General features: G+C 35.0%; 1 protein-coding gene across 1 annotated transcript; it reads right to left on the reverse strand.

Annotated features, from left to right (window-relative positions):
* Nucleotides 1–24,704, reverse strand: LOC129267858 (uncharacterized). The gene is made up of 7 exons (XM_064104566.1): nt 24,602–24,704; nt 18,080–18,253; nt 16,848–17,030; nt 15,664–15,846; nt 7,787–8,456; nt 7,286–7,319; nt 1–3,864 (listed from the first exon to the last, which is right to left on the reverse strand). The coding sequence occupies exons 1-7, from the start codon at nt 24,617–24,619 to the stop codon at nt 3,648–3,650; spliced, it is 1,479 nt and encodes a 492-aa protein (XP_063960636.1). The 5' UTR covers nt 24,620–24,704; the 3' UTR covers nt 1–3,647.
* Between the last annotated feature and the right edge of the window lie 3,029 nt (nt 24,705–27,733).

The following is a 27,733-nucleotide window of genomic DNA, read 5'->3' on the forward strand; positions in this document are numbered from 1 at the left end:
TTTAAGAATTGTGTCATTTATTCAGGGAGCAGGTTTATTTCAGAAAAAAAGGTGATACGGCTTACGTTTGCAAATGAACAATCCTTGACTTAATAATAATTATTGACTGAATTCTATTACATAATCCAATGATACACATATGCAAAGTTAACATAGAAATAAATAACCTATTCATGGCAATATTGCATAATTACCACGAAATGATGAGGATTTCAATATCATGATCCTCAAACATGAGAAAAGCATTCACTTTTAACTATATATACTGAATGCATTTTAAGGTCACTATTTGGAAACAGGAAACTTCGACTCTGACACCGGAGCTCTAAATTCAAGGTTGCACCAAAACCGAATTCACCGGAATAAATTCGGGCAGATTATGCCAAAATGTGTCTTGATTCGGTCCCCAATCAGAACAGTATCTCCATAATTGACTGACCAGAATACACCGAATGCCTCCCAGAATCCAACCGAATTTAGTCCGAATACGTCCCAAATATCAAATATGGACCAAATGGAAATATGTCGTGGCCACATTAAGAAGCATTTTGGAGGGTATTCGGCTGGTTTTGAACATTTCAAAACAATTCGAATCCCTCCGAATATTTCTGCACCCCTCTCAAAATCTCTCGCATTCTGGGATGGAGAACAGAGTATTCCATAATCCACCAAATACGTGTATTTGGAAGGATTCGCAACTGATTCGGTTTCAGGTGTCACCCGGCCTAATTAAGTTTTAAACGATATAATTGTATGTAACAGTATAGCAGGCAGACGTCACAATGCCAATATTTAGTCTTTATCAAGAGTTCCAGATACATTTCAATTATCGAAAGACGAGGGCGCAATTTCTATTCATACAATAAAATATCACGGCGCCGTAAACTCAAAATCGTAATCTCCAAATTAAACGATACACTGATCCCAAATCAAGTGCTCAAGGACGTTGTGTTTCTTAGTATCTAAAGTCAAGTACGCATTAACACTGAAAAACAAAACATAATTGATATCAGCGTTCAATTATATATAGACCGGCACTGCAAAGCTGATGGTCGATGTTCTCGTATATGTAACTTGGGAACGAAGGCTCTAGGAATTATCAGTTGTGATATTCAGATTACACACATACATTGGAATAACAAGGCACGTGCTCAATTAGAAGACATTCAAATACAAATTCGAGGCAAACATTTATTCCTCAATATTAGAGGCATCAATTTGAAAATTTAGGTTGAAATAAGTTTAATGAATGCCGTACACACGAAACATAATATATCAAGACGTAATTACAGTCTTAATACTCGAGAACTAAGGGTTCAAGTCACAACACTAATTTTCAATAATACTCGACTCCGAGTATAAAGCATCATAATATTCTGATAATACAATCAAAATCAATAGGTCAATGAAATATATTACACTTTTCAATAATGAACTGAAAACGCAATATTAGGTGCTACCATTATATTTTCTACTACATTCAATATTAGAATTTCAGAGCTTTATTATTCTTCAGTAATACACTGAAATGTTTAAAAAAAAGATAACATTGTCCATGGTAGTGTCTGTTAATACAATCAAATCAATACCTACGATGCAGCTTTTTATTTCCCTACAAGATCGTTGTTCCATGTGTTGATCATTTTTTTTTCAGAACAGTTTGGCAAACATGGGGATCAATTGTTTTAGACAAAAACCATTCATTCATAACACTCTGTTAAAATCTTACAATTAAGAAAGTGTTACATTTCGGAAAAATGAAGCGATTATGATAGTACATGTATATTAAAGTTGAAAACCTGATTAAATAAAAATTGTCATATTCGAAAATAAAACGCAGCATAATATAACGTAAACCATGGACATAATAGGTCCATGTATAAACCGAATGTTTCATAGATTAACATGTAATACTACATCAGAAAGCTAGATATATTTTACAATTGGTGCTACATATTAAATCTAAAACCTAATGAAATAATATCGATTTTCAGAATGAAATATTCTAAGAGTAAAATGATTTATATCAAATTATTCACTGCAAACATTATGAAGTGTACGAAATGATGAACTTCAATTTTAAGTAGAAACTGTGTTTTTAGAAACTAAATAATGTTATACACATAGAAGATAACGCGAACACGCAATTTGCATGCCTATGTTGAGCAGTCATACTCATTCTTACGTGTGCAAGAAAGTATAACATCTAGACTAAGTATAATATACCCCATATGATTATAGCAGTTACCGTCTGGATGCAGAGAAGCTTATTACAATATAGGCCATTCATATCACGTCACATCCATATAATGACGAAATAAAAAAAAGTGGAATGGCCTTGAGCCTAAAACATGAACATTGGTAAACAGATGTATAGGCAAATGATGTACACAATATACATGATAATGGTTCATGCCTGTGTTAGGTAAGTATCATTATAGTACAGTAATGTTACAAAAAATGCATCTGCTTACATTAGAGATGTGCACATGTCAAACGTGAGAAGGATATCAATACACTAATAAGAACATTGCTTATATGAAACAATCATTCTTTAAGATATTCTTTGCAAGAATTGTATTCCATTATTTACCAAAACATATATACACATACGAAAAGCTCATCAAAATATAGAAGCATAATACAAATATATACACTCTAGTACTGATCGTGCTTGCATGTCAAAATATTATTGCACTGAACTTGACAGCTGCTTTGAGGTAGCGTGGCAAGAGAAGAACATTACACACGATATGTACGATATTTCACCGTTGCATAGATCACTGAAAATTATGAGGTAGAGTAAATGTATTGAATCATAATACATACCATGCATACTGACATATAATCATTTTGTAAAGTAATTGTGTTGCTATCCAAGTGCATACAATAAACCATGATCCCAGTCTCAAATTGGCAAAAAACCCAAATAGTTACAAATAGCACGATAACGTACATGAAAAGCTTTAGTCATTTCAGGTCAAAGTCTTTTTTTTCTTGTTAAAGCAACAAGTGCATTATTTTTAATCAATATACCTTTCAAGATATTCAATGACATGGATCGAAATGTTACTTTAGCTTGGTACCGAACAGACACGGCATCTGGTTTTTACACGGTTTCACGTTTTTACACGGTTTCACATAACTATCCTAATACTAATACACTGATGTATGGCAGTAGATATGTCAGGCAAGTTCTAGTTTGTTGGTAATGGGAACACTGGGATGAATAGTGAGCGTGGGTTGTAAGTTAATAGATAATTGTCTTCAACTACAGATGATAGGCTAGAAAGTTCTTCAATGATGTTTGATCATTTCATCATAATAAATATAGCGTTGCAGATGAAGGGATGATGAAGGGATCAGCATCGGTTATTTGAAGCAACCACTCAATTTGCCGAAAATATTATAAGATTGTAAACCATTGCTTCAAGGTTATGAATGATCTCAAACTGAAGACATAATTAGGGGAATTAATTAAAAGAAAATAGGATTTGCAAGGTCTCTGTAAGTAGTCCTAGAAATTCATGATACGACAACAGACCTTACTCTTGAAGATATTTGATTGTACTTGGTCTTTTCATGCCGAATATCTTAAAGGGGATGTTGGATCCCGATCAAGTCCATGCTCTCTTCGCTTGCCTATCTTAGGGCGATGTTGGATCCCGATTTGTCTTAGCTCGTCGCTTTCTTGGACGTGCATCCACCAAGTCCACGCTCTCCTCAGTTTCATCCTTATCATCCTTGGTATCGTCGCTGCTTTCACTGTGGATGCGTTTACTTTGTGAATGTGGTGGGTGCCGATCCCTTTCCATGCTCCCCGCAGTTGTCTCTTCATCATCTTCAGTGTCATCGCTGCTTTCACTGTGGATAGGTTTGATGTGCATAGATATACGTTTTGAATCAAATGAAAAAAAAAACACACACAATAGAAAATGGGATTTACAAGACATGCGTAATTTGAATAAAATATATTGAACAAATAAATACTTCATGTGCATGTTTGCCCCCCTCAATATTACAATGATATTAATATTCAGAACGTAAAAGATATTTTATTATGTCAAAGCAGATGAGATTTGAGGCATAAATGCACACTAAATGGAGAAACATGTAAACGAATTCTAACAGTCAGTGAAAGTAAAAAAGTACTGGGAAAGTGATAACTTCAAAAATCTGGGTCGAGATACAATAAAATATATATATATACATATATATATATGATTGATTGATTGATTTTATTTGGCAAGTCACCATAACATATATACAGTAGCATTAAAACAACAGGCTTGCACAGGATGAAAATCTCGAAAGCTTATTTCCAGTGGGGTCCTCGACATACAGAATTAAGATAATAAAATGGTAAAATATACTATTTACATATTAAAAAAGTGAAGAAAAAAAAATCAGAATTTACTATTACCAATAAATAAGATATATAGATAATATATACAAGAATATAACGAAGAAGAAGAAGAAAAGAAGGAGAAGGAGGAGGAATAGAAGAAGAAAGGGGAGGAGGAGGAGAAGGAGGAGGAGACGGAAGAAAAGGATGAGGAAGAAAAATAATAAGGAGAAGAACAACAACAAAACGGCGACAACAATAACAACACGAAGAGGAGAATAGAAGGAAGAGATAAAAGAAATAGAAAGAATAGAAGAAAGGACATATCGAAGCTTCAATCAAACTATGTAAAATAAATAATAATACCTGGTAGAGAAGAGAAAAGAACGTGGTCAGTATTCAGGCTAAATCAACCGTATAACATATCATTTGCATCTTCTCTTTGACTCTCAAGTGAAAGATATTCTTTCAATTTCCTCTTAAAATGCAAAAAGTTTCCTATTTCCTTTACATCATTGGAAAGGGAATTCCAATGTTTTATAGCATTGTAATAAAAGGAGTTACAAATACTACCTACCCTTTCTAGTAAGCAAAAGTTGAAATGGCTGTTTCTTGTATTATATTTATGTAATTCGGTAACTAGATTAAAGTTTGATCCAATGTAATGATTCGATCTATTGTGATAGATTTTATGCACGTGGTACAAAATAAGCTGTTTTGATCTTTTGTTGACTTCAAGAAAACCTGCTCCAGAGAGTTCGGTGTAGCCAACATGGGTTCTGGGACCAGAACAGTTAATGAATCTAACCATTTTATTCTGTATAATTTTCAACTTCTTTTTATCGAGTTCGCTTATGCCTCTAAACCAAGCAGGGTTAGCATAGTCAAATAAACTCTGAATAAGAGCAAAACAGAGAATACGCCTTGCTTTTTGATCCATACAACTTTGATACCTGTACAGAAATTTCAAACGGGCATTCGCCTTTTTCACGATTGATTCTACTAAAGATGAAAATGAAAGGGATCTAGTCAACTCAATGCCTAAATAATTTACAGATTCTTTCCTCTGAATTATCTTATTATTGCATGATACTTCAAATTCAAGTGAAGTTTTATAATTACTTTTAGAACAAAACAGAATGCTCTCGGTTTTGCCTAAGTGTAACGATAATCTATTATCAGTCATCCAATCGACACATTTAGACAGCTGTTCGCTAAGTGTATCCTCAACAAATTTTGGGTTGGAATTTGAACAAAGTAGTACGCTATCATCTGCATACAATAATAATTTATATATATATATATATATATATATATATATATTCCAAAGGGTAGATAGCTCTGGGGAACCTCGATTTAAGCTACGCCTACCATTGTTCTCTTCATCCATTTCTTTACAATATTTAAATAAAAGAGTTACCAAAGCTGTTGTACATGTATAACTTTAGTGGTTAAGGCACCGGCGTTCAAAGCTGGGGGCCCGGGTTCGATTCCCGGCAGAGACATTTTTTCGGCATCACCAATTTTTTCCAAAGGGTAGATAGCTCTGGGGAACCTTGATTTAAGCTACACCTACCATTGTTCTCTTCATCCATTTCTTTACAATATATATATATATATATATATATATATATATATGCGTCGGGCATCTAACTATAAAGTTAATTCATGTTATCAATGTGTATTTATTGAATTGTTAAGTTTATTAGGAAACAGTTATATGTACGTCCTCATTAATATTCATTAGATTGACTGATGATGTCACATCCCCACTTTTCCTTTTCTAATGTTATTACATGAAATCATAATTGTTTCATTTGTTCATACATGTGTGACTGATATGTTTCCCTTAATGAATTAGGTTGCAGCATGGAATATATAATGGTTTCTAATCAGTTGTTATTCCAATATTTTTTTCTTTAAGGAAAACAAAATGATTAACCTAATTTCATATGATAAAACACAAAAGAGCACGTAGGTATATGACATCATCACTTTGTTAATTGAGTATTCATGAAGACATGCATAGAACTGTTTTACCGGAATAATGCAAATCTTTAGATAACTTTGTTAATCCTTGCTCGATTTTGATCAATTATTTTTTTGTCTAATTTTTCTTAATCTCCTCGAATCTCATTATGTTAAGCCTGGAGTACATCTTTGATTACAATAAATTGTAATGCAATCGTTATGGATTAATGAAGAGTTGAAAAACTGTTTCGTATAGTCTATTATGCTCTCTTATAAATCAATGGCGATGAAAATAAATGAAAAGAAAATGACCAAAAACAAGGGTTGGATGATGGATGGATAGATTAAAAAAATGGGGAGAAGAGGATAACATAAAAGAGAAGTGAAAGAAAGCAGCATCTCATAGTGTGCTTTTTTCTATATCTCAATAAGTGAATCACACACAGTAAAAAAATATTATACAACGCTGTTTACTATATGAACCTTACAGTAATTGTTCAAATAGTTTAAACAAGTGTTTAATTCTTAAGCAACAAAGTTTAATTTTCAATATCTAATGTTCAATAAATTAAACATGATTGTTTAAACGGTTAAACAAATATTGTAAGGTTCATATAGTAAACAGCGTTGTATAAAATCTTAAACAGCGTTTTTTACTGTGCATTGTTAAAATGCCGGGAATGAAAATAATTTGAACATGATTTCTCAGTGCGGACACGTCTGGCCTTTCGATCACAATATGAATAAAAGTTGTGTTCATCCACGTAGGGAACATATTTCAATACATGATGTGTGACAGAGAACTCTTTCCATTATGAAAATATGGGCAATTGAGAGAAAGATTTGCAGGAGTGGAATAAAAATACCGAAGACGATGTAATGGAAATGAAGTGATTAGAAGAAACAAAATAGAGAGGAGATGGGGAAAAATGGTAGGGTATAAATGACGTCTTTGTCTGAAATACTTACCGACTTTCAAGAATATGTTCATTCGAGATTGGATCTGTTTGGGAATGAATTAATGAAAGGTAGACCTATTCATTACTTTAATACATGATATTCCGAGAACAAACAAAAGTATGAAAAAATAATAGCAAAAGTTCAGACCAACTTGGATTTGACTTTTAAAAAACACACACACAGCCATTGACGATGCAGTGATATTTTCCCTTAGATGAAGTTCAAACTAAAACATGTACTCTATTATTTTAAATTTTGTATTTGCTGCGCCCTGATATTGTTGGCAGCTAGCTGTGTGCATTGGGAATGACATTTTCCATGTACTATTCGAAAGAAACTGTTAAACCAATGCATTTACTATGTCTTGAAGCAAACAGATAACTTGAACAGCTCATAAGCACTTGTTCAGTGAGTGATTTTTACCAGATTAACGGCGCGGTTAAGCAAATATTGCGTACACATTTCCGTGATGATAAGTTATTTGTAAAATTTAAGGAGAAAATGATATACCCGTGTCAGCAGGGTGTGCTCTCTGTAAGGAAGCGATGCCACTCGTTGAAGGCATGCAATGGTCGTCATCGTGCTCGAAAAAAGGTTTCCTTCCAATTGAGGAACCACTTCCATGCATCAACATTCGTGAATTGATGTATGATGAAGATGATGGTAGTAAGGTATCAGGTTCCATTTGGGTTGGTTGTTCTTGTCTCTTGAGTACTGCAGTGCTGGTTCTTACTGAGGAGCCATACTGTTGTCTCGTATCCGAGTCTGAGGAGTGTCCAAGTGAATGACTAGAAACATGGGTGTAATTCTTGGCAGCTAGATATGCCTCAAGATAACGATCGAACTCATCAAGATGTTGCCTTGTGGTCAAGTCTACTTGTTCGGAAGTGGATCGGATTGACTCTGTATGTGCCCGATGTGGATAGGTTTTCGATGGGTTCATTGACCCTGAATCTGAGTGAACACCTATTGAAGAATCACTCAATGTTGCTACTTCTAGTTGGTGGTGAGGAAGGTTGGTTAGTCCAGTAGGAGGCCCTTGGTGCTGCGATGGCTCAACTTCAGAATGGTTAGTAGAAGAGGCGGATGAACTACTTTCAGCAGGCGATTGAAGCTCTCTCCATCTTGACCAGTACTTATCTAAGAAAGGGATGTGTTTCCTTTCCATGAAGTAAGGACTCTGCAAAGAAAACAACTATTATAAATGAAATAAAGAAATGTGCTTGATAAGCCTCGGTTTATTATAAGTATCAATAAGGACCGAACAGTGGTGATATTATTCCTAGTTAAAGGAATAGTATTAGTAGTAGTAGCAATATCATTACCAGTAGAGTAGTATAAGAAGTAGAAGTATTTGTAATATAAGTTAGTAGTAGTATAAGAAATAACAAGAGTTTCAGTACTACCACCACCAGCAGCAGGAGGAGTAGTTTTCTTGATGTTACCATTTATTCCCTAATTCGACTCTCAATCGTGAATAAATTATTTTCAGTCACGCCTCACTATCCTTAAGCACAACCAGTGCAACAACATCAACACCTGCAATAGAAAACATTTATATACTTTACAAAAAACATACCTGTTTCGAGGGGAGCACCAAGCTTCGACGGCAAGACAGCACGAACGGTACTTACTGACGAATGTACTGAGGCCTCCCTCTGAGTTCAGATCTCGAAGAACTCATCAATGTACTTTACATGCTGTAAGGCCTATTCATCCATCAGAATTCTCTTTGCTCTATCTTCTTGCATCCAGTCAATCGTCCACATATCCATCCCGAATAAGACGTCCGTACTGTGCTGTGTCGAACTCGGTCAGTGAATTCCGAATCGTTTAGGAATTCAGACACTCCTCACGCAAGCATTGTTATGCTAATCGGATACTTCTGCTAAGAAAAGAAAATGTATTTATTCCCTAATTCGACTCTCAATCGTGAATAAATTATTTTCAGTCACGCCTCACTATCCTTAAGCACAACCAGTGCAACAACATCAACACCTGCAATAGAAAACATTTATATACTTTACAAAAAACATACCTGTTTCGAGGGGAGCACCAAGCTTCGACGGCAAGACAAGCTAAACTTATAGCTCCCCCTCTCAGTCAATCAAAGAACGGGTAAACAAGAAAATGAGTTACACGACGCAATCATTTCAATTTAACCAACTTTAAATGTATAATGATAATAATACATGTCTCATTCAACAATCTCATCGAACGCCTACAATCCATCTTTAACAAAGTTATACGTATAATCATACTAGGCTGAGGCTAATTTACCCGGTATAAAAATAATTCTAAAGCCCCAAATTCATAGAAATTGAAAGACAATCCTTCATATTGTCTTTAATATATCCATCCTTAGCAGTCTCCGACCTCCACCTACCTTGTTTCTTAAACAACCTGTCTGGAACACCAAAGTTCGCTGCTGCTGTGGCTCCGCCACTTCGGAGGCTATGCATGCCAAAACTCTTTGGATTCAACCCTACTTTCGCCAACGCCTCTCTCAATAATTCTAAACATCTAGTATAAGACAACTGTCCACGTCTTAACTTGTAACTATTACTGGATTTACAGTAATTTAGAGGCCTAAAAAGAAATACTTCATCAGAGGCATCGTTAAGCCCCGCTGCAATCAAATATTTCCTCAAAGCTAATACGGGGCAGGTGGGGAATTTGTAGCACCTATAAGAACCCATGCTCCTTGCCTGTAAATATCGGTTTTACTTTTCATGATGAAAGTATTCACATGAGACAAATACAAGTCTAAATCACATTTACGAATATGTATCATTTCATCAAATCGTAGAATGCCTGCGTAGGAAATCAAAACCATAGCACATAATCGAATATCTGATAGACTCGTTGAAGATCCATACTTCTCAACAACTGCTTTCAAAATGTCTGGGGTTATAACTTCTTTCTTAACGATCGGTTTGTTTCGTAATTTCTTTTAACATTGTAAAACAATATGTATGAACTTGCGATCACAGGGATTAACATTCATCCTTGGCTTGCAGTCAAAATGCCACTTAATGGCGTAAAAAGCCGATTCTATCCTCGAATAAGGAGCTTCTCTTTGGTACAAATGAATAAGATAGCGACTAATATCTTCTGGTTCTGCTGTGTCAGAATTTACTTTATTTTGCTTACACTAATCTCTCCAGGTATTCAACGCTCTGTTGTATTTACTCATAGTGTTATCAGCTCTCGAAGCTGTCAAGACCTTGTTCAAAGTTATATCATATCCTTCATGGAGAGAATTTCTGGATTTAAGAAAATTTAAACAAAACTTATAAGCTGGTATATATTTATCTCAACACAATATATTCAAATTGTGATAAATTCTCAAGTTCAGTCATTCTTATCAAATTCTCAAAATTTAATCACTTCTAATACGTTTTACAGCCATGACAGCAAAATTAAACATTAACTATGCAGCTATCCTCAAACCAGGTGGTTTTATATTTTCACTAAAATTTCAGTATGAAATTCATTAGATCACAATTCCATATCATAATTCGTTTCAATCGTCTTGAAGGCTTAGCAAAACAATAGCTTTGGGATTCATTTCCTTTGCGAAAATGTTTATTTTTGCCTTAAAACACTTGCAAAAAACTTTCTGAAACATTTCATTCACAAGAATTCTGTAATTTTGAGACTTTGAATGTTTTCAATCATCACCAATTTCTTCATTCTGAGCTCCGCCGCCAGTAAATTATAACTAATTTGAGAATGAAATCTCATATCAATTCCTTATCAACCTTTACGATGGTTATCCTTTTACATAATCATAACATTCTCCAATTTCCATCACCACTTCTTTGCTCTGCAGCATAAGTGGATCCTAGCTATGCAGCTATCTGCCATGCGGCCGTGTAAAAATTACATGTTGCATTCCAACAGTATAATTTTGAATTAACCTCCATCAAATGGATTTATTACATACCAGCATTCATGTCAGCCATCTCTCACAAACCGTTTTTTTTTTTTTTTTTTTTTTTTTTTTTTTTTTTTATTATTATTTCTGCCTTGAACGAAAATTCCTTGAGGATTATCAATTTTGAAGTATTCAGAGAATAAGGAACGAAAATCACTTTGTTCAGAGAAAAGAATCGGCCAGAAGGGTGCAGACGGCCAGAAGGGAACAACCAAAGTCCCCCTAGCAGAACAAAACCTTCAGATGCTTAAGTACTTGCCCTATACATGCTATACATTCGATAGGTGGAACCAACCAATTATTCTCGCCCGACCAATCACATGAGAAGGGATCAACATGATCTATTAGGGGACACCAATATTTAGAATTGAACTTCTTAATTTTGAAATTAAAATCGTCCGCAAGTCTGTCCACAGTGTGAGGGCCCCAGATTTTGTCCAAAAATCCGACAAATTCATCTGACACACCCCAATCATCAAAATCTATCATGCGACTTAATGCATCTGCAAAACGGTTCTCCTCTCTGGGAGCCCAATGAACGTGAAGACTAATGTTGTTTCTTTTACACAACTCAAAGATGTGTAAACTCATCTCATGCAATTCTGCAATCATACTTCCTTTATTTACAATCGATCCTACTCCTTTATTATCACAGAGGACCTTGACAGTTTTATGTCTCATGTGAGATACAACTGTTTGCAGTGTCATACTTACTGACTTGAGTTCTCTCCAAGTGGAGCTTTTAACCATTTCAAACTCAAACCAATCTCATCCCATTTCATGCCTGCGCACTCAGAAACCCAGGCCCCGCAGCCTGATGGACTTGCATCAGAATAGATGAAAGTCTGTGGAACTGAATAAGCAGAAATAATGTTTACGTTAAGAATATGCAATTTCTTCTCCAGAAGAAGAACACGAATATTAATTCATCACTATTGATCACATTATGTCCTATCCCAATGTACCCTCCGGATGATTTCGTGATGCATAAATCTGGTTTTAATTTGAGTAACTGTGCCAAACACTGGATACAATGTATCTTTCCAACTATAACTACGATCCTTCGTTCTGAAACCTCAGGCAATTCTGCTTGAAATGAATCTGAACATAACTCAAGATCCTTCATCCTTCTTTCAGTAATCTTTATATAAGCTACTCTGCTTTCCCGTGGTATTCCTAACCAATCCAAACACTGGACAGGAGTCCATTGAGATATTTCTCAACATTTGGTATCAAACCTGCTTCAAGTAAGTCATTTTTCACCGTCTTGACCATAGTATCATACGAATCAAAGGAAGCAGCACGACCCAATCATCTATATACAAAAAAAAAAATGAAAATACCATTTCTATACGCCAATGATTAACGATAGGCTTAAATCGTGTAATGAAAACAAAGGTAGCTGTTGCCAACCCAATGACAACACCTAAAAGGAGAAAAACCTTGTACCACTACCAAAATCCCAACTAAAGCCTACAATTTTTCATGCACTTGAAAAATGTAATAATGATGATAACCTTGCTTAAGTTCAAAGGAAAGCATAAAATCTCCCTGTTTTAAATAAGACATGACTACATTCCAGTCTTCAAGTATAATAGTGTTCTTCCACAAGTGTTAGTTGACATAACGTTAACCAAGAATCAGTCTCTTTTTATATCTGAACTCTGAATTGAATCTGAAAGGGGGTAACATCATGGGGTGCAGTGGTGGATTCAACAACCAAACCCTTTTTAATAATAATTCGTTAATGGCTTCAGAAACGAAATCGGGATCGATGTCAATGCTGACTTATCATCTTATTGTAAGGTAATTTGTAACCATGTTCATTGACATCTACAACAAATTGAGATGCATCAGTTGATTTCCAAATTGTAAGGAAGCATTCAATCTACCTTTAACCAAAGGTTCTGAATTTCATTGATCATACTCATAATTTCTCAAATAAAATTCTTCCTCCTACCCTGCACATCTTGTCGAATCAACACTAACGTTACTCGATGTTTCCCAACCGAAACAATTTCAACAATGCTCTGTTTCTGTATTTCTTAATTTAGAAGGGCCCGCTGACGGACCAGGAGTAGTCAATATATTCCAGATTGTTTGATCTGTGTCATATCTATGTCTAGGTTCATTAGTAAGAGGTGGAATTCAACCAAAATAACACATCTTTTCTTAACATATAATTATGGACTAGGTAGAATCAAGAATAGATTCCTTTGCTACGCCCTTCTGATCATTCTACTCTTCAGTTCTCAAATACCACACTTCGTCAAATACAGAACAAAACTGACATTTACCTTGCTCAGTTTGACCATGATCAATGGATCATTTAACTCTGTTGAGCATTGTTATCTCTGAAGGATGAATCTTGCTGGGATCTTGCTTCCTGATACCTGGGCAACTTCTCCAGTGCCCATGTCTACCACAGGCAAAACGTTCGTCGGTGGTCTGAGGCAACTTGCATACCCGCGCCAACTATTTTGTACATATAAGTTGGCGACACTGCCAAGCGAATATCGATTTCTTGACCCAAAGGGTATACGAAATAAGTTGTCGGAAGTAGTAGAAGAACCTTGAAAATTTCCAACATTCTTGCCCAATATAACCTTTGTTTGTTGAACGAAATAACTTACGCTTTCTATTTACACAAGCCTGAGCTTGCCTCATTCTTTTCTCCCTCATCAGTATTCATCCAATGCGGACCAACCTAAAATATAAAAATGATCTCTATATATTTATTTGATTAATCTCCCATAATTAAGTCATAAAGTAATTCCGCTGAAAAACGAACAGCTTCCATTAACAACATAAGGCCATATCTATTATGTACAACCGTTCATAAATTTCAAAAGCAATAGCCTAGTTTGGAATTTTCATTCATCTTTATCTCACTAACCTGCTTCAGATTCATCTGCTTTTCTGATATGTTTCTTCCTTTTAATTATATCTGCAATACCTTACTTCAGCAAAGCAAGGGCTGCGCCCGCTGCTTACCTTACTCTAATAAGGCAAATTTCTTATCCAACTCCTCCTGGCGTCTAGAATTATATTCATATTGAACCTTATTACCTTTCGAAAGACATCTCCGACGCCCTTTTTTAGTTGTAGAAGCTCCGCTGACCCGGGCAATGTATCGAGAATCAACATAATCAAACAGCCAGCCCAATCTTTAAACGAGCCAATGCTTCCTTTGTAGCATTGCTTACAAGAAGGCGAAGAGACTCCAGATTATTGAGTAAAATTTTCTGAAACTGCCTTTAATTTGTGGCATAACCCGAGGTTAATTTCTTGATTCGCAATTATTTTATATTTAACATCGAATCCAAACGTAGATCTATTACGATAAGGCCTATAGAGTTTAACACGTGGAAGAAGCGTTGAAATAAGACGTCCGTACTGTGCTGTGTCGAACTCGGTCAGTGAATTCCGAATCGTTTAGGAATTCAGACACTCCTCACGCAAGCATTGTTATGCTAATCGGATACTTCTGCTAAGAAAAGAAAATGTATTTATACCGTGGTCACATTTGCTCTACGGCGGCCGTACGGCGAGTCGAAAACAGCCGTTTTATTCCTTTTAATTCAAACCACCTACATGTAGTTGGTTAAAAAATGTTAAAACGGCTGTTTTCGACTCGCCGTACGGCCGCCGTAGAGCAAATGTGACCAAGGTATAAGTCACGCATGCTTGACCTAATTGTGATGTTGTAATGTGTTATCAACATTATAACATACACTATCATCTATTATGAAGATTATTAAATGCACTTTAAATTCTAATCAGGTTTCTTACAAATTGAAAGGGGCAATTTAATATTCCGATTCTGCAGAAAAATAAATAAATAACTTGGATATTGCTGAATTCAGGGTGACAGGTTTGTCAAAATTATGCTTGGCATGGGTCACATTACTCGTATCTACCGATTATCTTTACTATGTTTAATGTTGTGTCAAATTGTGCACAATTCATACAGTAATCCAAATCAATAGAAGTTGTGGCATTTAAAAATATTTCTAAGAACAAATCATGTACTTTGAACAGTAATTGAAAGAAGTGAACGTATAAAATTAGGTAAGCACATACTGAAATACAATATTGAGTTTCAAAGCACGGGATAGTGAAAATACGAATATAAAAAATCATAAAAATATGGGGACCTTTATATAACAAAAATAAAGCACTATTCATTGTTGCTTGCATAATTGTAATGTAAAATATTAGTTCATTCCCTAACCAATATTGTGGTTTTATTATTTCAGTGCAATGAAAGTGGTTTTTGCAGCATCTGAAGAAATACTTTATAGTACTATATGAAACAATTGTATGCATTTCGTGATTAACTTTACGCATATTGTATTAATCAATTCAATGTATCTACGTGTAGAAAATAGGATACATCATTCAAAACAGAACTCATATGGAGATTGATTTCCTTTCTTTCTATTACCTTTAACGATGCTGCCATGGAAGCAAAATCAATGAAGAAATCACCATGTAGCAGGTCAATGCCAGTGATCATGAGGTTTGTAAGACAGGGTAGACAGCAGATAAATCTGGCTAGATGCTTGCATCCAGATGAACTCAGAGGTCCATGCAGGGGCCGTTCAAAGCCGAGAACTAATGTATGGATCTAAGTGAGATAGAACAATGCTTATTACTGATTGACGTACACACATGATTAGTTTGCAGCTGAAGAATGCATTATCAGTATCAATGAGGAACAAACAGTGGTAATATCATTCCTAATCAAGGTAATAGTAGTAGTAGTAGCAGCAATATCATTACCAGTAGTAGTATAAGAAGTAGAAGTATTTACAATAAGAGTTAGTAGTGTAAGAAATAGAAATAGTTTCAGTACTACCACCACCAGTAGTAGGAGGAGTAGTTTAGTAGCTTGAACTAATGGTGATGTTGTAATGTGTCATCAACATTATAACATACTTCCATCATCTATTATGAAGATTATTAAATGCATTTTAAATATTGGTAATCAGATTTCTTGCAAATTGAAAGGGGCAATTTATATTCCTTTTCTGGAAAAAATAAATAACTTGGATGTTGCTGAATTCGGGGATGACAAATCTGACATGAGGTTACATAACTCGTATCTACCGATTATCTTTAATGTGGTGTCAAACTGTGCACAATTCATACAGTAATCCAAATCAATAGAAGATGTGGCATCTAAAAATATTTCTAGGAACAAATCATGTACTTTGAACAGGAATTGAGAGAAGTGAAAGTATAAAATTAGGTTAGCAAATGCTGAGTTACAATATTGACTTTCAAAGCACAGGGTAGTTAAAATACGAATATAAAAAATCATAAAAATATGGGGACTTTATATAACAAACATATAGCACTATTCATTATTGCTTGCATGACTGTAATGTAAAATATTAGTTAATTCCCTAACCAATATTGTGGTTTTATTACTTCAGTGCAATTAATGAGTTTTTTGCAGCATCTAAAAAAATACTTCATAGTACTTTATAAGATATTTGTATGCATTTCGTGATGAACTTTACGCACATTGTACCAATCAATATTAATGTATTTACGTGTAGAAAATAGAATACATCATTCAAAACAGAACTCATATGGAGATTGATTTCCCCTACTTTATATTACCTTTGACGATGCTGCCATGGAAGTGAATTCAATGAAGAAATCATCATGTAGCTTGACAATGCGAGTGATCGTGAGGTTTGTAAGACGGGGTAGACAGCAAATAAATCTGGCTAGATGCTTACATGCAGATGAACTCAGAGGTGCATGATAAACCCGTGGCAAGTCGAGATCTAATGAATGGATCTAAGTGAGATAGAACAATGCTTATTACTGATTGGCGTACACACAGTATTAGTCTACAGCTGAGGAATGTATTATCAGTATCAATAAGAACCAAACAGTGGTGATGTCATTCCTAGTTAAGGTAATAGCAGTAGTAGTAGTAGTACTAGTAGCAGCAATATCATTACCAGTAGTAGTATAATAATTAGAAGTATTTAAAGTATAAGTTAGTAGTAGTATAAGGAATAGAAATAGTTTCAGTACTACCACCACCAGTAGCAGGAGGAGTAGTTTACTTGATGTTACCATTAAGTCACGCATGCTTGACCTAATGGTGACGTTGTAATGTGTTATCAACATTATAACATACTTCCATCATCTATTATGAAGATTATTAAATGCATTTTAAATTCTAATCAGGATTCTTGCGGATTGAAAGCGGCAATTTATATTCCTCTTCTGGAAAAAAAAATAACTTTGATGTTGCTGAAGTCGGGGATGACAAATTTGTCAAAATTATGACTGACATTGGGTCATATAACTCGCATCTACCCATTATCTTTAATGTGGTGTCAAATTATGCACATTCACACAGTAATCCAAATCAATAGACGATGTGGCATTTAAAAACATTTCTAGGAACAAATCATGTACTTTGAACAGGAATTGAGAGAAGTGAAAGTATAAAATTAGGTTAGCAAATGCTGAATTACAATATTGACTTTCAAAGCACGGGGTAGTTAAAATACGAATATAAAAAAATCATAAAAATATGGGAACTTTATATAACAAACATATAGCACTATTCATTATTGCTTGCATGACTGTAATGTAAAATATTAGTTAATTCCCTAACCAATATTGTGGTTGTATTATTTCAGTGCAATGAAATTGTTTTTTGCAGCATCTGAAGAAATACTTTATAGTACTTTATGAAATAATTGTATGTATTCCGTGATTAACTTTACGCATATTGTATTAATCAATTCAATGTATCTATGTGTAGAAAATAGGATACATCATTCAAAACAGAACTCATATGGAGATTGATTTTCCCTACTTTATATTACCTTTGATGATGCTGCCATGGAAGCTAAATCAATGAAGAAATCATCAGGTAGCAGGCCAATGCCAGTGATCGTGAGGTTTGTAAGACAGGGTAGACAGCAAATAAATCTGGCTAGATGCTTGCATACAGATGGAATCAGAGATTCAGATAATGGATCGAGATGTAATGTATGGATCTAAGTGAGACAGAACAATACTTATTACTGATTGGCTTACACACATGATTAGTCTGCAGCTGAGGAATGTAATATCAGTATCAATAAGGACCAAAGAGTTGTGATATCATTCCTAGTTAAGGTAATAGTAGTAATAGTATCAGCAATATCATAACCAGTATTAGTATAAGAAAAATAAATAGTTTCAGTACTACCACCACCGGCAGCAGGAGAATAGTCCGGTCTGTTAGCGTCAAAAACACCCTACTTGTGGACACGGTGGACAAAAGCATGATTTTTTCTCCAGACCTTTGTTTATGTATGAGAATTAAAAATGGGGTATGCTCCAAAAAATCTGGCTGCAGGAACAGTGAAAAAATGGATGAAAATGTCAGAATTTATGAGTTTAGATTTGTCTGATATATAGACTAGCGCTAGTGCAAAACTCAATAGCAGTGCATTATTTTGCATTGGTTTAGTTCTTGAATTCAGACCCTTTTTGAACAGATATTCTGCTTGTCCTCACATCTCAATGCACTAAATATCTGAATGCAGATGCTAAACAAGCCGAAGGGTGGTGGTGGTGGAGGGGGTTGAATGTTGGTGTGTATGTACATATTTTGGTCTTGGGGTAAAGATGTGCAAGACACATTTTTTGCATGTGTTGGAAATTGTGTTGCCATGGTAACAGTGTATTATGGCAAAAAATAAGGTACAAATCTTGCAGTTAGAACTACTTCCTCTGTTTTCATCCGATTCTCATGAAATTTGGCACACACATTGGTCTTGAGGTGAAGATGTCTGTCTAAGACACATTTTTGTGTGTCTTTTGGAAATTTTGTTGCCATGGTAACAACATATCATTTGGTGAAAATTGGGGAAAAAACCTTACAATTCAAACTGCTTCATCAGTTTTCAATCAATTCACATGAAATTCGGCACACACATTGGTATCAAAATAAAGATGTACAAGGCACTTTTTGTGTGTGTTTCATAAATTGTGTTGCCATGGTAACAACATATTATATGGCAAAATTTAGGTAAAAACCTTGCAATTTGAACTACTTCATCAGTTTCAGACCAATTCTCATGAAATATGGCTCACACATTGGCCTTGAGATAAAGATGTGCAAGAACCTTTTTTTCTTCATTTGTCAGAGAGTGCATTGCCTTTGGTAACCACAAAGTCATATAGTCAGAAATACGGGGAAAACTTATTAATTGTGGATCAATCTACTTCTCAGTTTTCAGCCTGTGCTCAAAAAAGTTTACACAAATATTCATTTTGGGTAAAGATTCATATTCAGTGTTAAAGGGGAATCCAGCCTTGGTCATAAAATGGTGTGTGGAAAAGGAGAAAAATAAGAATGGTGAAAGTTTGAAAGCAATCAACAAGCAAAATAAAGTTATGGCTGCTTTAAAATTAAGATCCCTAAGGCTACTAGTATGTAGATTTCAAATTGGCAATGGGTAAGTAAATTATGACAAGGGGCGAGGCCGCAAGGACAACTTTCCCATTGGCCTTGTACTTTGATTTTTGTGGTTCTCCTTAACTCCATTGGGGCCGTAATATAAACCTGTTAGTATAATGTTTTATGTCCTCATGAAAGAAAGACACAATTTGAAGTAAAAACTTTTGAAAAAGACATTTTAGTCAATTAATTATTCCTTTACATGGAAGAGTGGTCCTTGCCTTCCATCATTATGACATCACATATACGGCCAATTTGAAGGCTTCATGGGTATAGTGATTACCAATGTTTACAACTTTTATATATTCACAACTTTTTATGGTTTGTCCGATATTCAAATTTTGACCTATTGTCTGATTTTTCCTTTTCCTCTAAAAACAAGTGTTTATTTGGGTTGGATTCCCCTTTAACATCATATAATAGCGCAGGGTATTCATGGTATTAATCACCTTAAATAATAATTATAGGTTCTTTTTTTTTGGGGGGGGGGCCTTTAGAAAATTGCCACATAAAGAGTAAAAGGAAATAATTACAACTAGGAACTGAACCCCCCCCCCCCAAAAAAAAAGGGGGGAAGAAAAATCCTTTACACTTCAGCGTATTAATTTAAAGCCTAAAACATTCTGGTTTGATAAAAGATCATTTTCGGTGCCCAATTAATCAACTTTCTATTTATCTCCTTCTACACAGTCTTTGTTCATTTCAGTTCCTACTCTGACTTTCTTACATCACTTTTTGCACTTTTGAGCTTTGCCATACCTTCTTGTTTTGTTTCCTCTCTCCCCCTCTTTTTCTCCCTCTCTATTAAAGTACATTTTTCTTTGCTATTTTAATTCATTATTATCTAGCAACAATTATTCCATTTTGAATGCTTACACCTACACTGAAATATAATACCATGACATTTATTGTTTTCTTCATAATCTTTTAAACTCCATTTTGGCTACACTCTGTCCTGAAAAATACTATTAGCTATATTTAATGTCTAGTTTAAAGAATTGAAGAAATGGCTGTCATGATATTATATTTTGGTAAAGGTGCATCAAATTCATAGTTGCAGCATTCAGAATGGAATAACTGTTGCTTGAAAAAAAAATGGATTTAGTTGTTTTCCGAAAATCCTCTGTGAAAATTTTAGTCATATCACTGAGTTTTCCCATTCCTGCAGTTACCACCATCTGAAAGGGATATGACTAGAACATAATTATATGTAGAGAAATAAAAGTCATCATTTGCTCAATGAACAGTGAGTAAGTTCGTCTTTACTCCAATGGAAAATTATTTGCATTTTTTTGTGACAGTCAGATCTTGCATCCAACAATTTTGCTACTGAAACATAATATTCATTTTTTACAATAGGAGATGTAGGATGTAAAAAGCAGGGGCTGTCACAGAAATATACTGAAAAAATTAAATGAAAGAAAATAGAAGGCAAAAATTTATTGTGCACATTTGTATATTTTTGATATTGTATGTTATTGAGTCATGGATTTGCAAGTGAATTTCTAAAACAAGTGCCTCGATTTTTGTATATAAATATATATTTCTTTAATTAGTTGCATGATTAAAGGTACACTTTATAATATGTCAAAAAATATACTTGGGGAGATATAGAGAGAGAGTAAAAAAAAGGAGAGAGGAAACATGAGATGGTGTGGTAAAGCTCAAAATCAAGAGTGATGTGATAAAGTTAAAAAGAAAGAGTAGGAATAGAATATGAATAAAAGACTGAGTAGGAGAGTATAAATAAACAATGATTAATTGGCTACTGTAAACAATTTTTTACCAAAGCAGAATGCATTAAACTTCAAATGAATGGTCTGAACTCTGAAGTGCAAAGGACTATTCTTACATTTTAATGGGGGAGCCGGAGGGGCATTTTTCTGCTAAAAAATATATCAGCCCCCTATTTTTTTTTTTTTTGGGGGGGGGGTTAAGTTCCTAGTCATAATCCTTTAACTTTTACTTTTATGAGGTCATTTTCTAAAGACCCACCCCCCCAAAAAAGGAGTAATGTCTCGCTTTAAAATGCAAAGACCCCTGAGGGAGGGGCAAAGGCGTAGACTGGTTGAGCATGGGGAGATAGAACTAAAAGTGGTATGGGGAGGGGTGCACATCTTGGGGAGGTGGAACTAAGGTTTAGAAAATCAGCCGTTGAAAGTAGAAGTACACATTTTGTTTTGCTTGCCAGTGTTGGAACTCCTTTGCCACAGCGGAAGGTTTCACATTCACCCAGTGTACCCCCAGCATATGCCCTTAGAGCGGATGCTTATTTTAAGAGTGTTTATGTTCCTAATGGCCACCGCCTTTAACCTTCTTTATTTCTATGTCAGATTTTAAGGACCAATCCCGCTCCTCCACCCAAAACCTAGAAATATTACTGAAGGTGATTAATACCCCCACACTCTGGCGTGAGCATTTTAATGCAGTTTAAAATTTAATATGAATCTTCACCCAAAGATGAATATTTCTTCCAACTTTTATGAGCACTGACTAAAAACAGGGGAAGTAGATTGATCCACAATTAATGAGTTTTCCCCATATTTCTGACTATATGACTTTGTGGTTACCAAGGCAATGCACTCTCTGACAAATGAAAAAAAAGGTTCTTGCACATTTTTATCTCAAGGCCAATGTGTGAGCCATGAGAATTGGTTTGAAACTGATGAAGTAGTTCAAAATTGCAAGGTTTTTACCTATATTTTGCCATATGATATGCTGTTACCATGGCAACACAATTTTTGAAACACACACAAAAAGTGCCTTGTACATCTTTATTTTAATACCTATGTGTGTGCCGAATTTCATGTGAATTGATTGAAAACTGATGAAGCAGTTTGAATTGTAAGGTTTTTTCCCCAATTTTCACCAAATGATATGTTGTTACCATGGCAACAAAATTTTCAAAAGATACACAAAAATGTGTCTTAGACAGACATCTTCACCTCAAGACCAATGTGTGTGCCAAATTTCATGAGAATCGGATGAAAACAGAGGAAGTAGTTCTAACTGCAAGATTTGTACCTTATTTTTGCCATAATACACTGTTACCATGGCAACACAATTTCCAACACATGCAAAAAATGTGTCTTGCACATCTTTACCCCAAGACCAAAATATGTACATACACACCAACATTCAACCCCCTCCACCACCACCCTTCGGCTTGTTTAGCATCTGCATTAAGATATTTAGTGCATGGAGATGTGAGGACAAGCAGAATATCTGTTCAAAAAGGGTCTGAATTCAAGAACTAAACCAATGCAAAATAATGCACTGCTATTGAGTTTTGCACTAGCACTAGTCTATATATCAGACAAATCTAAACTCATAAATTCTGACATTTTCATCCATTTTTTTCACTGTTCCTGCAGCCAGATTTTTTGGAGCATACCCCATTTTTAATTCTCAAACATAAACAAAGGTCTGGAGAAAAAATCATGCTTTTGTCCACCGTGTCCACATAATTCCGCTAACAGACCAGACTAGAAGTAGTTTTCTTGATGTTACCGTTAGGTCACGCATGCTTGACCTAATGGTGATGTTGTAATGTGTTATCAACATTATAACATACTTTATCATCTATTATGAAGATTATTAAAGGGGAATCCAAACCAAATAAAAACTTGTTTTTATACGGAAAAGAAAAATCAGACAAGTTGATTGGTGAAAGTTTGAACAATATTGGATAAACAACAAGAAAGTTATGAATTTTAAAAAAGTTTTAAATATTGGTAATCACTATACTCATGGAGACTTCAAATTGGCCGCATATGGGATGTCGTAGTGATGTAAGGCAAGGACTACCCTTTCATGTACTCCAATACATATTATGGCTAAAATGTCATTTTTCTAAAAGTTTTATTTCAAATTATATTTTTCTTTCATGAGGATATAAAACAATATACTATCTGGGTTATATTTAGATTACGGCCCCAGGGAATGGGTACTTAGGAGAAAACCACAAATCCCTGATAATAAAGTACATGGCCTATGGGAAAGTTGTCATTGCCCCTTGTCATAATTTACTTACCCAGTTGCCGATTTGAAATCTACATAGTATTAGTTATCTCAATTTTAAAACAGCTATAACTTTCTTAATGCTTCTCCGATTTCTTTCAAACTTTCCCCATTCTGTTTGGTTTATTTTTTTCCCTTCCAGCACAACATTTTATGGCCAAGGCTGGATTCACCTTTAAATGCACTTAAAATTCTAATCAGATTTCTTGCAAATTGAAAGGGGAAATTTAATATTCCGATTCTGCAAAAAATTAATAAATAAATAAATAACTTGGATGTTGCTGAATTCGGGGAAGACAGGTTTGTCAAAATTATGACTGGCATGGGTCACACAACTCGTATCTACCGATTATCTTTTATATGTTTAATGTTGTGTCAAATTGTGCACGGTTCATACAGTAATCCAAATCAATAGAAGATGTGGCATTTAGACATATTTCTAGGAACAAATCATGTACTTTGAACAGGAATTGAAAGAAGTGAACGTATAAAATTAGGTTAGCACATACTAAAATACAATATTGAGTTTCAAAGCACGGGATAGTGAAAATATGAATATAAAAAAAAATCATAAAAATATATGAAACTTTATACAACAAAAATACAGAACTATTCATTGTTGCTTGCATAATTATAATGTAAAATATTAGTTCATTCCCTAACCAATATTGTGGTTTTATTATTTCAGCGCAATGAAAGTGGTTTTTGCAGCATCTGAAGAAATACTTTATAGTACTTTATGAAATAATTGTATGCATTTCGTGATTAACTTTACGCATATTGTATTAATCAATTCAATGTATCTATGTGTAGAAAATAGAATACATCATTCAAAACAGAACTCATATGGAGATTGATTTCCCCTACTTTCTTTTACCTTTGACGATGCTGCCATGGAAGCAAAATCAATGAAGAAATCATCATGTAGCAGGTCAGTGAGTGTGATCGTGAGGTTTGTTAGACAGGGTAGATAGCAGATAAATTTGGCTAGATGCTTGCATTTACATGTAGATCGACTCGGATGTTCATCTGGAATGCCGAGATGTAATGTATGAATCTAAATGAGACAGAACAATACTTATTACTGATTGGCTTACACACATGATTAGTCTGCAGATGAGGAATGTATTATCAGTATCAATAAGGACCAAACAGTGGTGATATCATTCATACTTAAGGTAATAGTAGTAGTAGTAGCAATATCATTACCAGTAGTAGTATAAGAAGTAAAAGTATTTTAAGTATAAGTTAGTAGTAGTATAATAAATATAACGAGTTTCAGGACTACCACCACCAGTAGCAGGAGTAGTGTACTTGATGTTTCCATTAGGTCACGCAAGCTTGACCTAATGGTAATGTTGTAATGTGTTATTAGGTTTCTTGCAGATTGATAGAGGCAATTTATATACCTATTCTGCAAAAAATGGATGTTGCTGAATTCGGGGATCAAAAGTTTGTCGAAATTATGACTGACGTTGGGTCACATAACTCGTATCTACCGATTATCTTTAATGTGGTGTCAAATTATGCACAATTCATACAGTAATCCAAATCAGTAGAAATTGTTGTATTTTAAATACATTTCTAGGAGCAAATCATGTACTTTGAACAATAATTGAAATACGTTAAAGTTTAAAATTAGGTTAGCATATACTGACATACAATATTGAGTTTCAAAGCACGGGATAGTGAAAATACGAATATAAACAAATCATAAAAATATGGGGAGCTTTATATAATATGTATCACTATTCATTGTTGCTTGCATGGTTGTAATGTAAAATATTAGTTCATTCCCTTACTAATATTGTGGTTTTATTATTTCAGTGCAATGAAAGTGGTTTTTGCAGCATCTGAAAAAATACTTTATAGTACTTTATGAAATAATTATATGCATTTCGTGATTAACTTTACGCATATTGTATTAATCAATTCAATGTATCTATGTGTAGAAAATAGAATACATCATTCAAAACAGAACTCATATGGAGATTGTTTTCCCTTCTTTCTATTACCTTTGGCCATGCTGCCATGGAAGCGAAATCAATGAAGAAATCATCATGTAGCTTCTCAATGCCAGTGATCTTGAGGTTTGTAAGACAGGGTAGATAGCAAATAATTCCGGCTAGATACTTGCATTCAGATGGGCTCGGAGGTTCAAACATTAGACCCTCTTGAAAGCCGAAGTAGTTATGGGAGAGACCTCATCCAAATTGACCTTTGAGTGACCTTTGACCGACCTTTGACCCCAACTTCCGGTCACTGTTGACCCCACCTTCCGGTCAATCATGACCTTTGACCTTTGGGTACGCGGTAAACAGGAAATTGGATAATGAAGCGCGGGAAGCGATTTTAATTGGATAATGGAGCGCGGGAAGCGATTTTAATTGGATAATGAAGCGCGGGAAGCGATTTTAATTGGATAATGACTCCATGGGATATCCTATTCAAGGTGAAAGCCGGCTCTCTCTGTCTCTTATTACAACAATTATTGGTAATCCAACATGTGATTATAACAGTGGCATCTCAAGCTCTACTCATTCCAGACTTTCCCCCATCAAAACTCTCTGACTTTTCCATACTGTTTTGTTCATACTTTTCATTTTAACTCACATGACCTGCACGGCTCTCTGACCCGCAAAAGTATACTATATTGAAACCCGTAGACGACTCCTTTCAATCAACTTCATTCAGCCGCAGTACAGATGGTGATAACATGAAACACTATACAGTCAAGGATGATTCTTTATTATTACTATCATTTATTCTATTCCATTTCAATGTAGATAGGTTCAGATACTGTATAAACAGCAGATTTTGATACGAAGGTAAAAATAATGTAAGATATGTTCTCAAATTACGTTGTCACAACAAAATAATTAACTGTTCATTGTTAATATTAAAGTGAAGTTCTCGTTTTTTTCTTTTCCTTCGCTTAACTTATTGGATTGTAACACATGTCTATGGATGGCATTCAGAAAATATGAACACAATGAAGTTCAAACTGTCATTTATGCCCGCATTTATGTTGACGGCGTTTTCTTGGATTATTCGACAAGCTGATGTTTGTGCCTTTAGTTGTAGGTTCCATCTTCACCCTCCGTTTCTTCTCCACCATCATCATTATCGTCATCGTCACCTTGATACTGGAATAAACCATCGAATTGTGAACCATGCCTGGCTAACACTCTCTGTACGGCTTTCCGGAATTCCATGCCATTCTCTAATCTTTCCGTGAGATCGGACACGATTTCACGATTGATGTCAGCGTCTTCGAGGTACACGTTCTGCTGCAAGAACTGAGAGTACAGATCGAAAAAGATGCGTTTGACTGCCCACATTAGTTTCACGTGAGCCTTTGCTTTAGCGTCTTCTTCTTCCATTCCTTCTGAGATGTATTTCTGATATTTTTCGTCTCTCAAGTCCTCGGTGGCCGTCATGGCTTGCTCTAACCATCCTCGATAAGCGAGGTTGTCTTCAGTTTCTTCCATGTTTGCTGTCATTGACGATTCGTGTCCATCGCTTTCTGATACGCTCGTTTCGGAATCACCGTTGGATTCTTCAACTCTTTGCATTTGAGAGGATGGGTCGGATTCTTCATCTTCACTCGTTTCTTCTCCAGTATCATGCTCAATTTGTTCATGCCTCTGCATGTTATATTTCCTACTAAAAGTTTTATCGCATCGTGAACAAGCGTAACGGTTGGACATATCCAATATATTCATGCTGACTCGATGATTATTTGTTGGGAAATGAAGAAAATGAACGTTCAAACTTGTAATTATACGTAATCATGAAACGCGCGCGAAGGTACTTTGATTCTTACGGATTTTTACGCATTCTTACGGATTCTTACTCATTCTTACGGATTCTTACGGATGTTTACTCATTCTTACTCATTCTTACTCATTCTTACGGATTTTTTACGGATTCTTACGGATGTTTACGGATTCTTACGGATTCTTACTCATTCTTACGGATTCTTACTCATTCTTACGGATTCTTACGG

Source organism: Lytechinus pictus, chromosome 9, assembly GCF_037042905.1.
Source record: "Lytechinus pictus isolate F3 Inbred chromosome 9, Lp3.0, whole genome shotgun sequence".
In the NCBI taxonomy this organism is placed as follows: domain Eukaryota; kingdom Metazoa; phylum Echinodermata; class Echinoidea; order Temnopleuroida; family Toxopneustidae; genus Lytechinus; species Lytechinus pictus.

Bases quoted from the DNA above. Each gene is read 5' to 3' on its own strand.
- LOC129267858 (XM_064104566.1), bottom strand. The intron at 15,847-16,847 runs GTAATATAAAGT...TATCTCACTTAG, and splicing joins CCATGGCAGCATCGTCAAAG to ATCCATACATTAGTTCTCGG. The intron at 3,865-7,285 runs GTAAGTATTTCA...ACCTATCCACAG, and splicing joins GAACATATTCTTGAAAGTCG to TGAAAGCAGCGATGACACTG.